Source organism: Simochromis diagramma, unplaced genomic scaffold, assembly GCF_900408965.1.
Source record: "Simochromis diagramma unplaced genomic scaffold, fSimDia1.1 OVJJ01000216.1, whole genome shotgun sequence".
In the NCBI taxonomy this organism is placed as follows: Eukaryota; Metazoa; Chordata; class Actinopteri; order Cichliformes; family Cichlidae; genus Simochromis; species Simochromis diagramma.
In genome coordinates this window covers 3,182,805-3,196,593 of record NW_024386883.1, presented here as the reverse complement: position 1 = coordinate 3,196,593, position 13,789 = coordinate 3,182,805, and the positions used below count along the sequence as shown (strand labels likewise).

Genomic DNA, 13,789 nt, shown 5'->3' with positions numbered 1-13,789 from the left:
CAAACAAACACAACAACAATAAATCTGCCATATTCTTAGCATATATATATATATGCATGGCATCAGCAGCAGTGACAGACACGGTTGTGCGGCCTGGTGAACTTACCTTGCTGACATGCTGTGTGAGGCCGTGCCCAAGGCTCTTCTTCCCAGGATACAGAGGCCAAAACAGAGGTTGACAAGTGGAGAATCTCTTTCGCAAGTCACCGGCTAAAACACAGGGAAGCACGAATAAATTGTGCAATGTTGTACATTTAATGCTTTCTGTATTTCTGTTATTAAACATTTCACTTGTTTGTAATGATGAAAAAAGTATCCTAATGACAGAAATAAAGTGGAAGACAACAGATGTCATTTAGAAAAATGCGACCAAATAGCATCTTCTCGTGCACATGAAAGCAAGATATACTTGATCCGTTATGATCAAAATATGTGTAGCATAAGGGAAAAAGCACTACAAAAGCAACCCACGCATGTGACGTTATAGTTTAAATGTTGTGGAGGAGTCTTACTGTTTGGCGCCTGCTGTTGCAGTACTGAATCCAGTCCAGGTAAACCATGCAGAATGAGGACGGGGTGATGCCGGACGCTCTGTGATCATAGTCCTCGTCAATGTTCAGGTTGAAGGTGGGGTCACTGTCTACGTAGTTTGATCCGAGACAAGGTCGTAAAGCCTCCTGAATTGTTTCATTGGTCAGCCACTCTTCCAGCTTAGAAGATCGACTCACATAGTAGATGATGCTCTATTGGACGCAACAAATACATAATCCAAAATACTAGTCATGCTAGGAAAACATTTTTGTAGACAGCTTTAAATCCACATCAAGGATTACAAGTATGTGCATATTTTAGCTTCATATCTTAGCTTCTAAATTTCTATGACTTGCTCTTCATCACAGAAGTAAAACAGCCTCGAGTCAACTAAAGTAAACAAAACCAACTGCAATAAAACGCAAAAAGCATGATGTGAGAACAGAGTAAAAACAGCTCCTCAACATTGGCTCACCTTGACGTAGTATGTGATGAGGATCTTACGAAGGTCAAATACTTGCAACATGGAGGCGGCATTGTTGTCGCTGATGCTGTAGCCTTCGAGCACGTACTTTGTAGCAGCCACCTCCCAGGCCAGCCAGCGCTGTCCAAAGGCAGCATTGAATGACAACATGTGAGGCAGGTGACCTGGTTCACAGCAGCAGCAGCCTTCATCCTCCTCCACCCCCTCTGTGATTGCTTCTACCTCCCTCTGCTGACAGTAGGTACCTGGAAAGATGTGAAACATAAGGATTAGCTACTCTATTAAAGGGCTCCAACAGACGACACTGACACAATCTGCCTGGAAAACACAACTTCAAAAAAAATATATATCTGCATAATGTGTTTAAAACTTTTATGGACAGAGTTTCTGCGTGTGTTGTAATTGGCTGACGGTTTTGGCTTGAGTGGCCTCAGGATCTCGTCTTTGTTCTTGGTTTGTTTGGCTTCGTCAGCCTGTGACCTCCAGCTTGGGCTAAGGCAGTTTGCAGCTGCGAGGAAAATTAGCACCTCCAAGTCTGAGGTCAAAAGGGTGTCTTCACTCAATTCAATTTTATTCATACTGCGCCAAATCAGAACAACAGTCATCTAAAGGTGCTTTATACTCTAAGGTAAAGACTGTACAATAACACGAAGGAGATCCTCCACATCTGGGATGAGTTGCTGCTCTAAGTGGAGGAGTTTAAGTATCTCTGGGTCTTATTCATGAGTCAGGAGGAGCGGAGCAAGAGATTGACAGAGTGGCACAGTATCTGTACTGGATGCTGCACTGGTCTGTTGTGGTAGAGGTATCAATTATCTCTAGCTACTCCAGCTCCCATAAGGTCACAAGCTCTGGGTAGTAACTGAAAGAACAAGATCATTGATACAAGTGGTGGAAATTAGCTTCTCTGAAGGGTGGCTGCTCTCTCCCACAGTGATAAGGTGATAGAGTTCAGAAAAGAGCCACTAACTCCTCCACATTTGAGGTAGTTTGATGGATCTGACTAGAATGCCTCCTACGTGAGGTGTTCTGGGGCATGTCCTACTGAGAGGCAGCCCTGGGGCAAACCCAGTACACCCTGGAGAGATTATAGCTCTCCATTAATTCGGAAACGCCTCAGTTTCTGCCCGGATGAGCTGTAGGAGGTCGCTGGGGAAAGGGAAATGTTGATATCTCTGCTTAGACTGCTACCCCTTGCAGAAAATGAACTTTGATAAAATCAGAAAAAGTATCTTCTGTTAAAAGGTGACTTTTTTTGTTTTCTAAAATTATGCTGGTAAGAGGTGCTGTACATAGGTTTCATGTCAACACATGAGACTCTTCAGCTAATTTGGACTGACTTTAATGAGTTTTAAAATCAAAATCTTGGTGAGGTTTTTAAGAGTCATCAATTAGGCTAACATGTGTCACACAGGGTATAACCAATAAGAGATGTTATGCTTATTTAAGGCAAAACACCACCTAATTATTTGATGTGGTGTCCAAATGCCAATAGGTCTCCAATAGGTCAAAGCATTTCTGAGATACGACGAATCCAGTGACAGTGTGATCATATTCTTTAAACGCTTTAAAAGCTGGGATGATCTGATATCCTCGTGTTGGTGTTGTTCCCAGACCATCATGAAAATGTTGTTCCAGGTTCAACATTGCAAGTGACCAATCACATTGTTGTGACGTTATTCCTTTGCGTGCCAAACCATTCGTGCATTTATGAAATTCCAATGTTGCAAGGACAATATCAATTCTGCTTACTGTTTATTAAAGGGTTACGGTTAGGGTTAGGTTCAGGGTCCGTTGATCGGCGGACAGAGGCGGTTTCACGCAGCTTAGGTACAGTTTTTTGTTTTACGCCGGTTTTTCCCGAAGTCGCAAAAGTATGACGTCACAACATTCTGATTGGTCACTTGCAATGTTGATCCTGGAACAACATTTAGTATGATGATCTGGGAACAACACCAACACGAGGATATCAGATCAACCTTAAAAGCTGTGTGCATAAAGAGAGCTCCAAACACTCATTCACTGGTCGTGACAGAGTGAGACATTATAATGAAACTTGGTGAAATGACTGTCAAAGTCAGAGTGTCAAATTTAATAATCTTTTACCCTACAGCTCTAGCAGCTGTCACAGACTCCAGCAGGAGAGAAACAAGAGGAACGATATGATTAAGAACAGGTAGAAACACTTCACTGCCCACACATTCAATGCTTGGCCTTGAATAATTTTACTCAGCTAAAAAATAAAAAAAGATTAAACTTAACCAAAAAAATCACCAGTTTTAAGGTCGTATCATTATAGATCATAAAGCCCCGCTTTGCCAAGTGACAACCTCTTCAGAGGCTGACGCACAACTTTTTTTTTTTTTTGAATCCTCAATGACCTTAAAATAAACCAACAGATGTGAAACTGATCTCTTTTAAGAATAAAAATATGCTGTAAGAACTTAAACGCAAAGTAATCTTCAAAATATGAAGGTGAAGTGGCTTTAGACGACTTTTCAATCTCTCCCCCTCATTCCTCTGCAATCAAGCCTTCATTTTCCACGGAGATTTCATACTTAATGGCAGACATAATTGCACAGGGTACGAATTTCATCGTCAATAGTGTAATTTTTCTATCGGCATGAAATAATGTGACGACATTTACATTTATTTAACATTTACTTTATGACAAGTTAAATCGAGAAACTTCAACGTCTGCTGCCACCTAAAGCTTTATATTCCAGGGAAACTAGTGCCATCAGAAACCTCTTTTTAACTACTGATTAAACTACAGCACCACATCCCCATAATAAGTACTTTTTCACAACATTTGACTGATGTCCAAGTCACAACAAGATGGTAAACAACTAAAAACTACATTACTATTTTATGAGCTCTAAACATCGCATGCTGCTGACCTCTGAACTCTAGACCCCTCAGCTGGAAGGTCACAAGGCCGTTGCCGATTTCAATGATGTGGACCAGAGCGTTGAGGTAGTCTGACGCGAGGATGAAGCAGTCGCCCGTGCTGTAGTTCCCCCAGCGGCCGAGCAGTAAGTCTCCACAGAGGCTGTGCTGCAGAGAGCGGGTCAGGTGCTCGTAGAAAATAGAGTTCAAATTGTTGTCATCGGCACCTTAATGATAAAAAAAAAAAAACCAGACTGTCACCTTCATTTCAGAACAAAAATCGATAAGCATCGACAGGAGGGAACACTGTGGCATACCTGGGTTGCGGTCTAACTGGGTGGCAAGTCTAGTATTGGAATGATCGACCCTCTTGGTGCTGTAAACAGGACAAATTAGGATTAAAACCAAATAGATTTAATTTATATTAAGAGTGTAAGATATACAGTTTCACACTTGCAAAGGTTATTTAACCAAACGCATACTTGTAGTCGCGCTCCCAGAATTTAACGGGCCTGGTATATGAGGTGACAAATACAGCACTGCCAAGGACAGGATTGAGAGGTGTGGAGAAGATGGCAGAAAAGACAGCTTGGACAAAAAGAACAGCAGAGTCTGAAATAGCAAGAGTTAAGGACATGTCACCAAAACCCCCAAAGCAAAACAAAAATCTCCACTGAATAACTTCACTGACACTTAGACTATCAAAATAAAGAATACAGCACAAAATAACAATAACCTCTGTGCAGTAATACAAAATTCAATAATCTAAAATACCTTTGTCACATCTTAAAGCTACAATTTGCCCTCTTATACTCTATCAACCTTAAATTTGGCACTGGTGTATTCCTACTATCACAAAATCAAGCTGAATAAGGATACGGGGCACAGCAAAGGGCTGAGCAAAGGCATGAAAGGCTGAGCCCCAAGTGATCTGCCAGGGGGCAATGTAGGTCAGCACGAAACGCAGCTTGTACAGCAGGTCCCACATCTGAAAACATTCAAACATTCATCATTATCAACTCACACACACATGCACATGTAAAAATAGTATTCATATTTGCTACAGAAATAAGACGATTAAGACTATTTGTGTGCAGGAAGCTGTTTCTAAAGTAGAACAAAATCATTTGTGACGAAAAAAATGCTACAAATATGAAATGTTTTCTAACCTTGCTGAAGAGAATGGACATGAAGTAGTAATCGATTAAGAAGGTCTCTGAGAAGTGTGGATAGTCGTAGTGGAAGAAGAGTGTGGTGAAGCACAGTGTGACGTACTGCTGCGATGGGGTACAGAAGGACGAACGCAGCAGCTTCATTCCAGCTACCGAGATAAAGAAAGCTCGGCTACTGGAGGGTTCGAGGAAGGGGGGGGGAGAAAGAAGAAAAAAATCAACACATGCTAACATATGGTTACAACAACAGAGTAAGAAATGAAATGATTCAATTCAAATGGATGTATATAGTGCCAAATCACAACAACTGTCCCCACAAGAAACTTTATACTGTAGGGAAAGGGGGTACAATATTAGAGAAAACACCAACTATCAAAAGACCAGAAGAAAAAAAAAAAAAAAAATCAGGCTCAGGGAGGGGCAGCTGCCACCACCGGTTGGGGATGATGGGAAAAAGAAGACAGCAGAGGGAGATGGGACATAAGGCACACATGGGAGAGTTCAACACATCCAGCAGACAGCACATGTCCACAGGGAGCAGAGATAAAGAACAGTATAACAGTATAACATTTAAAATATTAACAGAACCAGGACGAGGAAATGCTTACTAGATGTCCAGCTCTTTGTGATTCTGGCCCACTGTTCGAGCTTCGGTGGTCAGGGAGTTCAGCACTACAGCTGGGTAGATAAAATATTTCTCCACACACTGAAGCCATGCGTACAGCTTCTCAAACCACATCAACTGAGCAGCATCTGGGTCAAACAGAAAGAAAAAAATATGTTACAAATGTGGAGTAATTCACAAACTGCAGATATCCCACCACAGCTGTGAAGAAATTTTTTTTTAAAAAAGTGAAGTTTTAAAAGAGGTTCAATACACTAATTAGCCACAGCAATAAAACTACTGACAGATGACATGAATAAAACTGATCTGATCATCACTGCAGGATTGTGAGATCAGTGTTACTCACTTGGGATTCATGTGGATGTTTCTGGGTTGTAACGATACTCCCAGAAACACCCATCCTCCTCCAGCAGGCTTGTATGCTCTACCACACTGCAAAAATGCTTAGAAATTGCCTGAAGAATTCAATAAAGAGACCAGGCCTGGCCACTAAATTTCAAAAATCAAGCCTAAACTGGCCCACAGGAACTATCACTGTCACCATCTCAGTGCCAGACACCCCAAGGCTCCAATGTCCATGTTCTGATGAATCAGAGCTATTCTAGTAGCACAAGGGGAATCTATTCAATATTAAGCAGATGCTTTTAAAGTTGTGGCTGACTAGCACCATTAAAAACATTGCAAAAAATGTCTGTAAAATATTTAAAGATAAACTCAAGAAGACATGACAGTAATTTGATCATTTTAAACAACTTCTAACACAAAAATCTTGAGATAAAATAACTGATTTATTTTTAGTGTTGAGTGTATATATTACTTAATATATCAATGATATTCAAATCATATTCAAAATATGCAGCTGACTGTCGTTTAAAAATAGTTCTGTATTGTATTGGTGAAGCAGCCTATGAAGTTTGCCGGGAGTGTTTTCTCAAGAGCACTTTCAGCTGGAGATCTTACTTTTTTGTAATTAGAACAACTTATAACATTTCAGTTTCCAAAGCCTGTTATACTATATATGTATTTCTAGATGTTGTTATTTTTCTGTGCATGTGAATGAAGATAAAAGATGCAATCAGACACCCACCTCGGACCTCAAACTGACTATACTCTTTGGAGCGGAGCAAAGGGTGAGCCAGGCAGAACCATGGCAGCTGTTTGCGGAGCTGAGGCAGGAGATAGTGTGTAATGAAGCCAACAACTCCAGCCAGGATGTATAAGACAACGCTAAGAGCAGGCTGCGGAGCAAGAGCAAAAAGAGGAACATTTTAATTAAGTCTATATACAAAAATGATGCGAGAGTAAGGTCATGAATACTGCTCCAACTAACTTGAAGAGCGATGAAAACTGTGCTGGCACTGATGGCAAAGGTAATCACAGCCATGAGGGGACAGATGACGAGGTCCGAATGAAGAATCTCTTTCTATAAATAGACAGATTGATTTTAAAACTAATTAAATCATTACATAAAAATTAAACTGCAGGCTGGTGAGCAACAGTAGTTACCACAGAGTTGCGTAGCTTATCAGGAAGAGGGTCCTTGATTTCCACAGGAGGTTCTTCTGGGTTTCGGTTCTCCAGTTCTGGGAATAATTTAGACCGGACCAGTGACCTGATGTTACGGGTAAAAAGCATAAAAGAAAGAGTTACAAGAAATACCACAGAAAGATAAAATCTATCATCAAAGTCTTCACAGATGATCAAGACAGCAGCAGTGTCTCTTGGCCATTAGCATCATTTTTATGTCTTGGATTGTAGCTAACTTTGTAAAACACACAAACTACACTTTAGACTTGCTATCTATTGCTATCTATCTTGCTATATAGACTTCTTTAAGTAACTGTTAATCTATTCTGGATCTAAAAAGAAGATTCAATAAAGACTCCCAAGACCATCATTGCCGATATGAAACAGGAAATACTGACCAAAGGATGGTAGGATCGCTGCTTTGGCGGCTCAGGTGGTAGGATAAGGCCAGGAGTAGCCCACAAAACGCGGAGAACAGTACTGGAACATGGGCGTCCCCCCACGGTGCCTGATGGAAAAAAAAGGGGGGGAAAAAGTCAAATAGGCGACTGTAATAGGAAAAACACGTTCAAACTCTTCCATGTCATGTTCAGTAAGTTCACACCTGACACTAACATAATCACACATTAACAGCTCTTTTGGCGACTTGGCTTGCCTGAACATGTCAAGGAATAGAAACACAGCTTGCACTGTTTTGATTTCTTCTTTTAATTTCCAGCTGAATAGTCAGGGGAAGTGCATTTCTACCTTTTACCAGTTAAAAATCAAACCCACTTGTCACTGAAATAGTATTGTTTTACAGTACACCGTCTTATTTCTTTATATTTTGCTTCGAAGGAGTTAGACCTGTAATTTTTAAAGTGATCTTGAGGAATAGGTATCCAGGCTTTCAGAAGAGCTTTCAAAGTTTTTTCTTTGGCCATTGGCTGCGTTTTCATTCATTCAGGCCAGTCCTTGGACAAGAATGTTCAGTTAAGCCGCTTAGCACCAACCAATGAATCATTCGACCATACACCCCCCCAACTCAAGGTAGGGGTGCTCAACAGACAACTTGGCAAAGAACAAATTTTAATGGTATCTTATGTACTTTGTTACTTGTTTGAATTTCTTTAGTTGAATCTACAAAAATGGCATTGATAACATAGTTTGACAGATATAAAATAGTATTTTTACAGCAACAAGGCGATTTCCAAAGAGGTATTAGTTGAAAACTTGTATCATAGAATGGTCTGCAGCTTGTCCTTATTTGAAGAAACTGGACAAGTTTATAGAAATGCAAACAATAGAAAGTAGATGCACAAATGGTATGAATTTGAAAACCTTACATCGCCTCACTCTTTAGTTAGTTATCGTATTCACGACACCTGCTCGCCCATCAGCCTTTTACAGCTGAGCGCTAAAAATTACAGCAATGCTTGCCTAGGAGGTCATACTATTAAAGAATAAAGGTGTTCATACCAAATATTGACTATCAAGCTCATAAGAATTGTACAAACTCCGTTTTCGCCCTGCATATGATCCGTATTTCCTCATTTTTCAATAAATTGCTGCAGAAGAGGGTGGTGGCTCACACACATAATACTGTATGTCTGCATAGATGCCGAGCAGGGAAGTAACACGCAATCACAAATGATCACTTGAGACATATGTGGAGAGTAAGCCATCTACCTGTGATCAGATCACCCATGACGCACATTAATAACAGGTGCGAACTGGGACAGTCAGTCGGTTCAACTTACATTTATGGCACCGAGGCAAAATCCATACAGCAGGGCAGCCACCAGCACACTGCGTATGAGGCTGTACAGAGATGAAAGGGGGCTGGTAGTGGCTGAGGAAAGAATACAGAGAGATCAGACACAATTAGGCTGGTATGGGTGAGACACAATGACGCAAACGATAGACAACTCTCATTATTCTGTTTGGGCAGAAATACTCAAAGTATTTGTTTTTACTAGTTTCTATGAGCAATGGACAAGCAGAATCTCTCATTTTTAAATTTTTTTTATTTGCATTGTTTACTGAAGCCAGGCCTTCCCAACGGGGACGGAAACAATAACCATACATCTAACTGCCTACTGTGATAGTGTGTAGTGACCATTTAAAAAAAACAAAACAAAAAAAACACTTTGCTGTGTTCAAATGTACCAATAAACACAAGGATGTGTTCAAAACATGGTTTTAAACTGTGGCTAAAAATGGTCTAACACTTTCAACTTTCAAGTATTCGATTATCCCATTCATGTAATAATATTCTTACCAGTTCCACCAAAAATGTGCATGTCAATCTGCTCCAGCAGACACATCACAAAAGTGTTGACCTGAGGTAGCAACCCAAACAGGAAAATGACTGGGAAACACAGGGCAAACACTGTTGGATGAAAAGAGGGGAAATTGTGTTTAAAAATGGGTTACAGTTTAAAAACCCACCAATCCTCCTCCTGCATAAAGCAGTGCTACAATCAGGATATATTAAGGGCTATTTAATTAACACTGCAATAAGAAAGATAGACCTATTCTGGCATGTAGCAATGCTAGCACTGTCAATCTGAACATCAACCTGATGTAAAAGAATCCATGAATAATACTAACCAATGAGCACATCCCTGACACAGAGCAGGAATTGCGCAGAGAAGATGATGATGCCATAGAGGGAAAAGGGCTGCAGACTTCCAGATCGCCCAGATAAGTCAAAGATCCAGATCATCACACAGCATAAGCAGAAGTAGACTGGCCGACTGTACACAATGATCCAGTTATGCCCCTTTTACATAACAGACAAGGAGAGAAACAACGTTATACCATAATTTTAAGGTCAAAAGTATTTTATAAAATGTGGATTCCTAAATCTACTACTCACATGCATGGGAGAGGCTGCATCTGGCTGTACACTCTAAAACAAAGAGGCAGGGAATTTAGGCTTCATGTCTTTCACGTGTATGTTAAAAATAGGAACGACAATTGCTTGGCTCTAGCTAACCAGGTTAACTGAAAATTGTTGTGACCCTTGGACTGGATTTTGAGCACTTAGTCTTCCTACAGCAATGATGTTAAAAGATTGCTTTAAAACAAGTCCAGTATCATATTACTGGACTTGTTTTAAATTGCACAATTATTGTACTCTTGACAGAGGATGCGTTGTAAGAGAAAGTCTTATAACGGTCTTACATAGGCTAAGTCTGACAACCATTTGTTTTTCCCCCTTTTTTCTTTTAAATGAACATCAAATCTCTAAGCTCTAAGTAAGATTAAATTCGACAGGATATGATTTTGCCAAATCTCCACCTGCACGATCTGTTTAGAGATTTTCACAGGACCAAATGGGGGTTCAGAGTTTAGTTTAGACTGAGCACTTATATGTTATGACATTGTAAGAACACAAGTTTTGGTCATACAGTGACGATTATTAAGTTACTTGCTGAAGACTTTTGGTAAGAGAAACAACATAAATAAGAGGTACCTTCAGTAAGGAGTACTGGCAACTAGCAATGACCAGGCAGAACTGGAAGACCCAAATGTCCCTGAAAAAGCCTTGGAGCAGCAGCAGGAACCCCAGGAATGCCACCAGGCTGGCCAGCACCACAGCAAACACGTTCTCTCCCACACGGCGGTTCCTGGGAAAGTAAGGTGCAGCAGTACATATTTGAGAAACCTCAAAATTAAATTAAATTTTGTCTTTGACTTGTAAATAAAATGTGCTTCATGAGAAAAAAATTAAAACAAATGTGTATTAAGTGTTAAGTCAATATCCTACTGGACATAAGTCCTGTGACAATGAGGAGGTTCATCCATTACAAACAAAACAACCCATTAAAAAAAACCGAGTATCAGTATTACAGTAAAACCTTAAAGTTTCATCTAAATCAGTTTACAATGCATCCTGTATAATAGCATGCCACAAGTTTTTATTTATTTGAAAGAAAAACACAGGATAACATTTTTCTGAGTTGTTGTTTAGTGAAAATATTTTAAATTGATCCTTTAAAAGAACTTCGCTTATGAATGAAAATCTTTTGCTTCAGTGTAAGAGGAAAAGCAGCCTTCAGAAATGATACAGAGTGAACAAATTTGTTGGACTTGTTAATCCATCTTCTCTATCAATTCTCAATCAAAACCATGGACCTGTTTAAAAGTAAACTCAGTTGCTTTTATAAGTTAAATATTTACTTGAAATGATAATGTGTCAAAACTAAGACAAAAACAAATGTTGTTATGTATTAATTATTTTAGGGGCAACAGAGTACATTTTGTACATTTTTCTTTGCTGTCACAGAGAAAAAGTAACTAAATAAAATGTAATCCATTCTCTTTTCCAATGTTTTGTCTTACCTGTCTAATAAGGCAAGCAGAGCCAGTCGATCATATCGGACTCTCAGCCACTTTCCAGGCAGCACCCAAAAGCGATAGTACTGTTTAGGTTTGGCTTTCTCCTCAATCATCAAAGTGTTTTCTTGGGACTCTTGTAGAGACTCGTGATCCAGATCAAACTAGGTAAGAATTCAGAGATTGTGTGAATTAGGAAACAGGATCTAGAAGGACCGTCTGTGATAGTTAGCTTTGGAATAATCAATGAAGCACTGCTAACCTCTGGCATCTCCAGAGGCACCCTGCGCACCTGCATCCCCTGTAAGGCCCCTTGTCTGGGCTGTAGCATGGACAGGACTGGTGCCCCTTCTGGGACCTCAGTGGATGTGAAGCTTGAAGATTGGGACTGCCTCTCCCTTTCTCTGCAAGTGTAAAATTTCACAGCCTTGAATGTAGCTGTTAGTAATGTTTTAATGACAACAATAACTCTCGTAGTCTGTAGAAAAGAAAGACACTTGGCAATAAAAACTTTATAACTTACTGAACTGGGTCCTCATAGCCGCCTCCAGCAGGTCCAAATGTGTAGGACCTCTTTACTCCTGTTATATAACAGAGACACAGCAGAAATGAATACCCTCAACAGTGTAAAATCTGCACTCACAGACAGAGTATACAATAATGCAATCTGACAAGTGATTTTCTTTATGTAGATTCAAATACCAGTGACCATTACATTACAATTGCTTTACATAATGCTTCAAAATAATAGCTCAAATAACAGACTGGTAACATTTCAAGGTAGCAAGTCCTAAGAATCGGTACTCAAGGAGAGTCCACTATTCATGAAGAGTTAGATGAAAAAAATGACACCAGTCTCATATCTGCCCATTTAATAATAGGATAAACAGAATGACTGTCTAGACAAGACAAGGTACTTACCACTCTCATCATAGAAATAGTGCACTGCCCCTTCTGATGTGTCATCAAATGTGGAAGCCTCATGGATGCCACTGCGGGGTAGTAGAAGTGAAGAGGCAAACTGTAAGGCTGAGGGAAGTGTACGGGTGCGTGAATGAGAGGAGGTCCGAGCTCGCTGGAGGTCCTGGAGACTACAGGAAGCAAACAAATGAATACAGCAGTTAATCTTAATCCTGAACTCAGTCCTCCTAAAGCTCACATCCTCCATGAGCTATAATTAGAATTATTTAATGAAAATACGACTTTATATAGACAAAATTTTAATCTGGGCTGTTATTCTTATGTCCATTATAATGTAAACATACTAATATGGAAGGCATGGTAGAAATATAGGGACATCTTTGCTTAGATGACAAACCTGGGAGGTGATCCCATGGTAGATGGTGGTGGTGTAGGGTTGCTCCCAGCATTGTGTCTCCTGCGTATGGCCTGGGTCCTCTTTACACTGCTGACTGATTCGTGTTTGCCCCCTTCCTCCGTGGCCATGGCTGAGGAAAGTTTATCATTTACATCACATTGTCAGTGTACATAATGCACATAGCTAAGATTTAACTATAACTGCATTTTATCTTAATTCAAAAGTTAGAATGTCCTTATGTTATTTATTCATTTATTAAATAAATAAGTACAAAGATTAAGAGATAGTTCGGTTTCACACACCAGACTATTAATTAAAATTAATTTATTATAAATTTTTCAAAGCATGACTCCATGTTAGCAGCAATGTGTTAGGGGTGATCGGTTACTGAGGTCTCAGCAGTGAGGTGGTAATCAGGGTTTAAACACAATAATTTAATATAATAATCTTACTGATGCTTTTTATTTTTGTTTTAGTAGTCTTTTTGGTCATTTTTCATTACTAAACATTGTTTTAAATACTCCCATTTTATAAAAAAGAAAAACATCTGAACAGAATTGTAATTGAGCACAACAGTATTATTTACCAGCAGCACATATCTCACTCTGAATTTTTCCAAACTGTCAAACCAAATTTTTTTTTAAAATGAAGACAGTGAGTGAATAACAAAGAAATCAGATGCTATCAGCCATCTCATTCTCCTCTCCTATGCTGCTGATGTGGATTCATTGGATTTTGCTGCTAGAGAAAGAGCACAGCTGCAGTCTCAGCCAAATTGGCAATTTGCAGAGGTAAATTAAGTTAGCAGTTAGTGTTTATAGTGAAGCTTGTGTTTTAACTTCTTTATCAAATTAGCCTAACAAGCACTTTTTGGGTGTTTAAAATATTCATATAATTTGTTAAACAGACAGTTTAATAAA

At 39.6% G+C, this 13,789-nt stretch overlaps 1 protein-coding gene across 4 annotated transcripts in view; it reads right to left on the bottom strand.

The window, feature by feature from the left end:
- The window catches only part of LOC120734309 (pecanex-like protein 3), a 30,891-nt gene that overhangs the window by 5,920 nt on the left and 11,182 nt on the right, over positions 1 to 13,789 (bottom strand). For 3 of the 4 annotated variants that reach the window (XM_040033053.1, XM_040033052.1, XM_040033054.1), the window contains exons 8-30: positions 12,870 to 12,999; positions 12,473 to 12,642; positions 12,075 to 12,132; positions 11,814 to 11,955; positions 11,558 to 11,715; positions 10,689 to 10,842; positions 10,089 to 10,121; positions 9,821 to 9,992; positions 9,489 to 9,599; positions 8,968 to 9,059; positions 7,627 to 7,736; positions 7,208 to 7,313; positions 7,032 to 7,124; positions 6,789 to 6,939; positions 5,685 to 5,829; positions 5,074 to 5,251; positions 4,784 to 4,892; positions 4,387 to 4,516; positions 4,222 to 4,280; positions 3,916 to 4,131; positions 1,007 to 1,260; positions 513 to 743; positions 107 to 210 (exon numbers count right to left, since the gene is read on the bottom strand). In XM_040033053.1, the coding sequence (XP_039888987.1) occupies positions 107 to 210; positions 513 to 743; positions 1,007 to 1,260; positions 3,916 to 4,131; positions 4,222 to 4,280; positions 4,387 to 4,516; positions 4,784 to 4,892; positions 5,074 to 5,251; positions 5,685 to 5,829; positions 6,789 to 6,939; positions 7,032 to 7,124; positions 7,208 to 7,313; positions 7,627 to 7,736; positions 8,968 to 9,059; positions 9,489 to 9,599; positions 9,821 to 9,992; positions 10,089 to 10,121; positions 10,689 to 10,842; positions 11,558 to 11,715; positions 11,814 to 11,955; positions 12,075 to 12,132; positions 12,473 to 12,642; positions 12,870 to 12,999 (3,106 nt within the window). The remainder of the gene's footprint in view (positions 1 to 106; positions 211 to 512; positions 744 to 1,006; positions 1,261 to 3,915; positions 4,132 to 4,221; positions 4,281 to 4,386; positions 4,517 to 4,783; positions 4,893 to 5,073; positions 5,252 to 5,684; positions 5,830 to 6,788; positions 6,940 to 7,031; positions 7,125 to 7,207; positions 7,314 to 7,626; positions 7,737 to 8,967; positions 9,060 to 9,488; positions 9,600 to 9,820; positions 9,993 to 10,088; positions 10,122 to 10,688; positions 10,843 to 11,557; positions 11,716 to 11,813; positions 11,956 to 12,074; positions 12,133 to 12,472; positions 12,643 to 12,869; positions 13,000 to 13,789) is intronic. The other variant, XM_040033055.1, reaches the window with a different exon arrangement.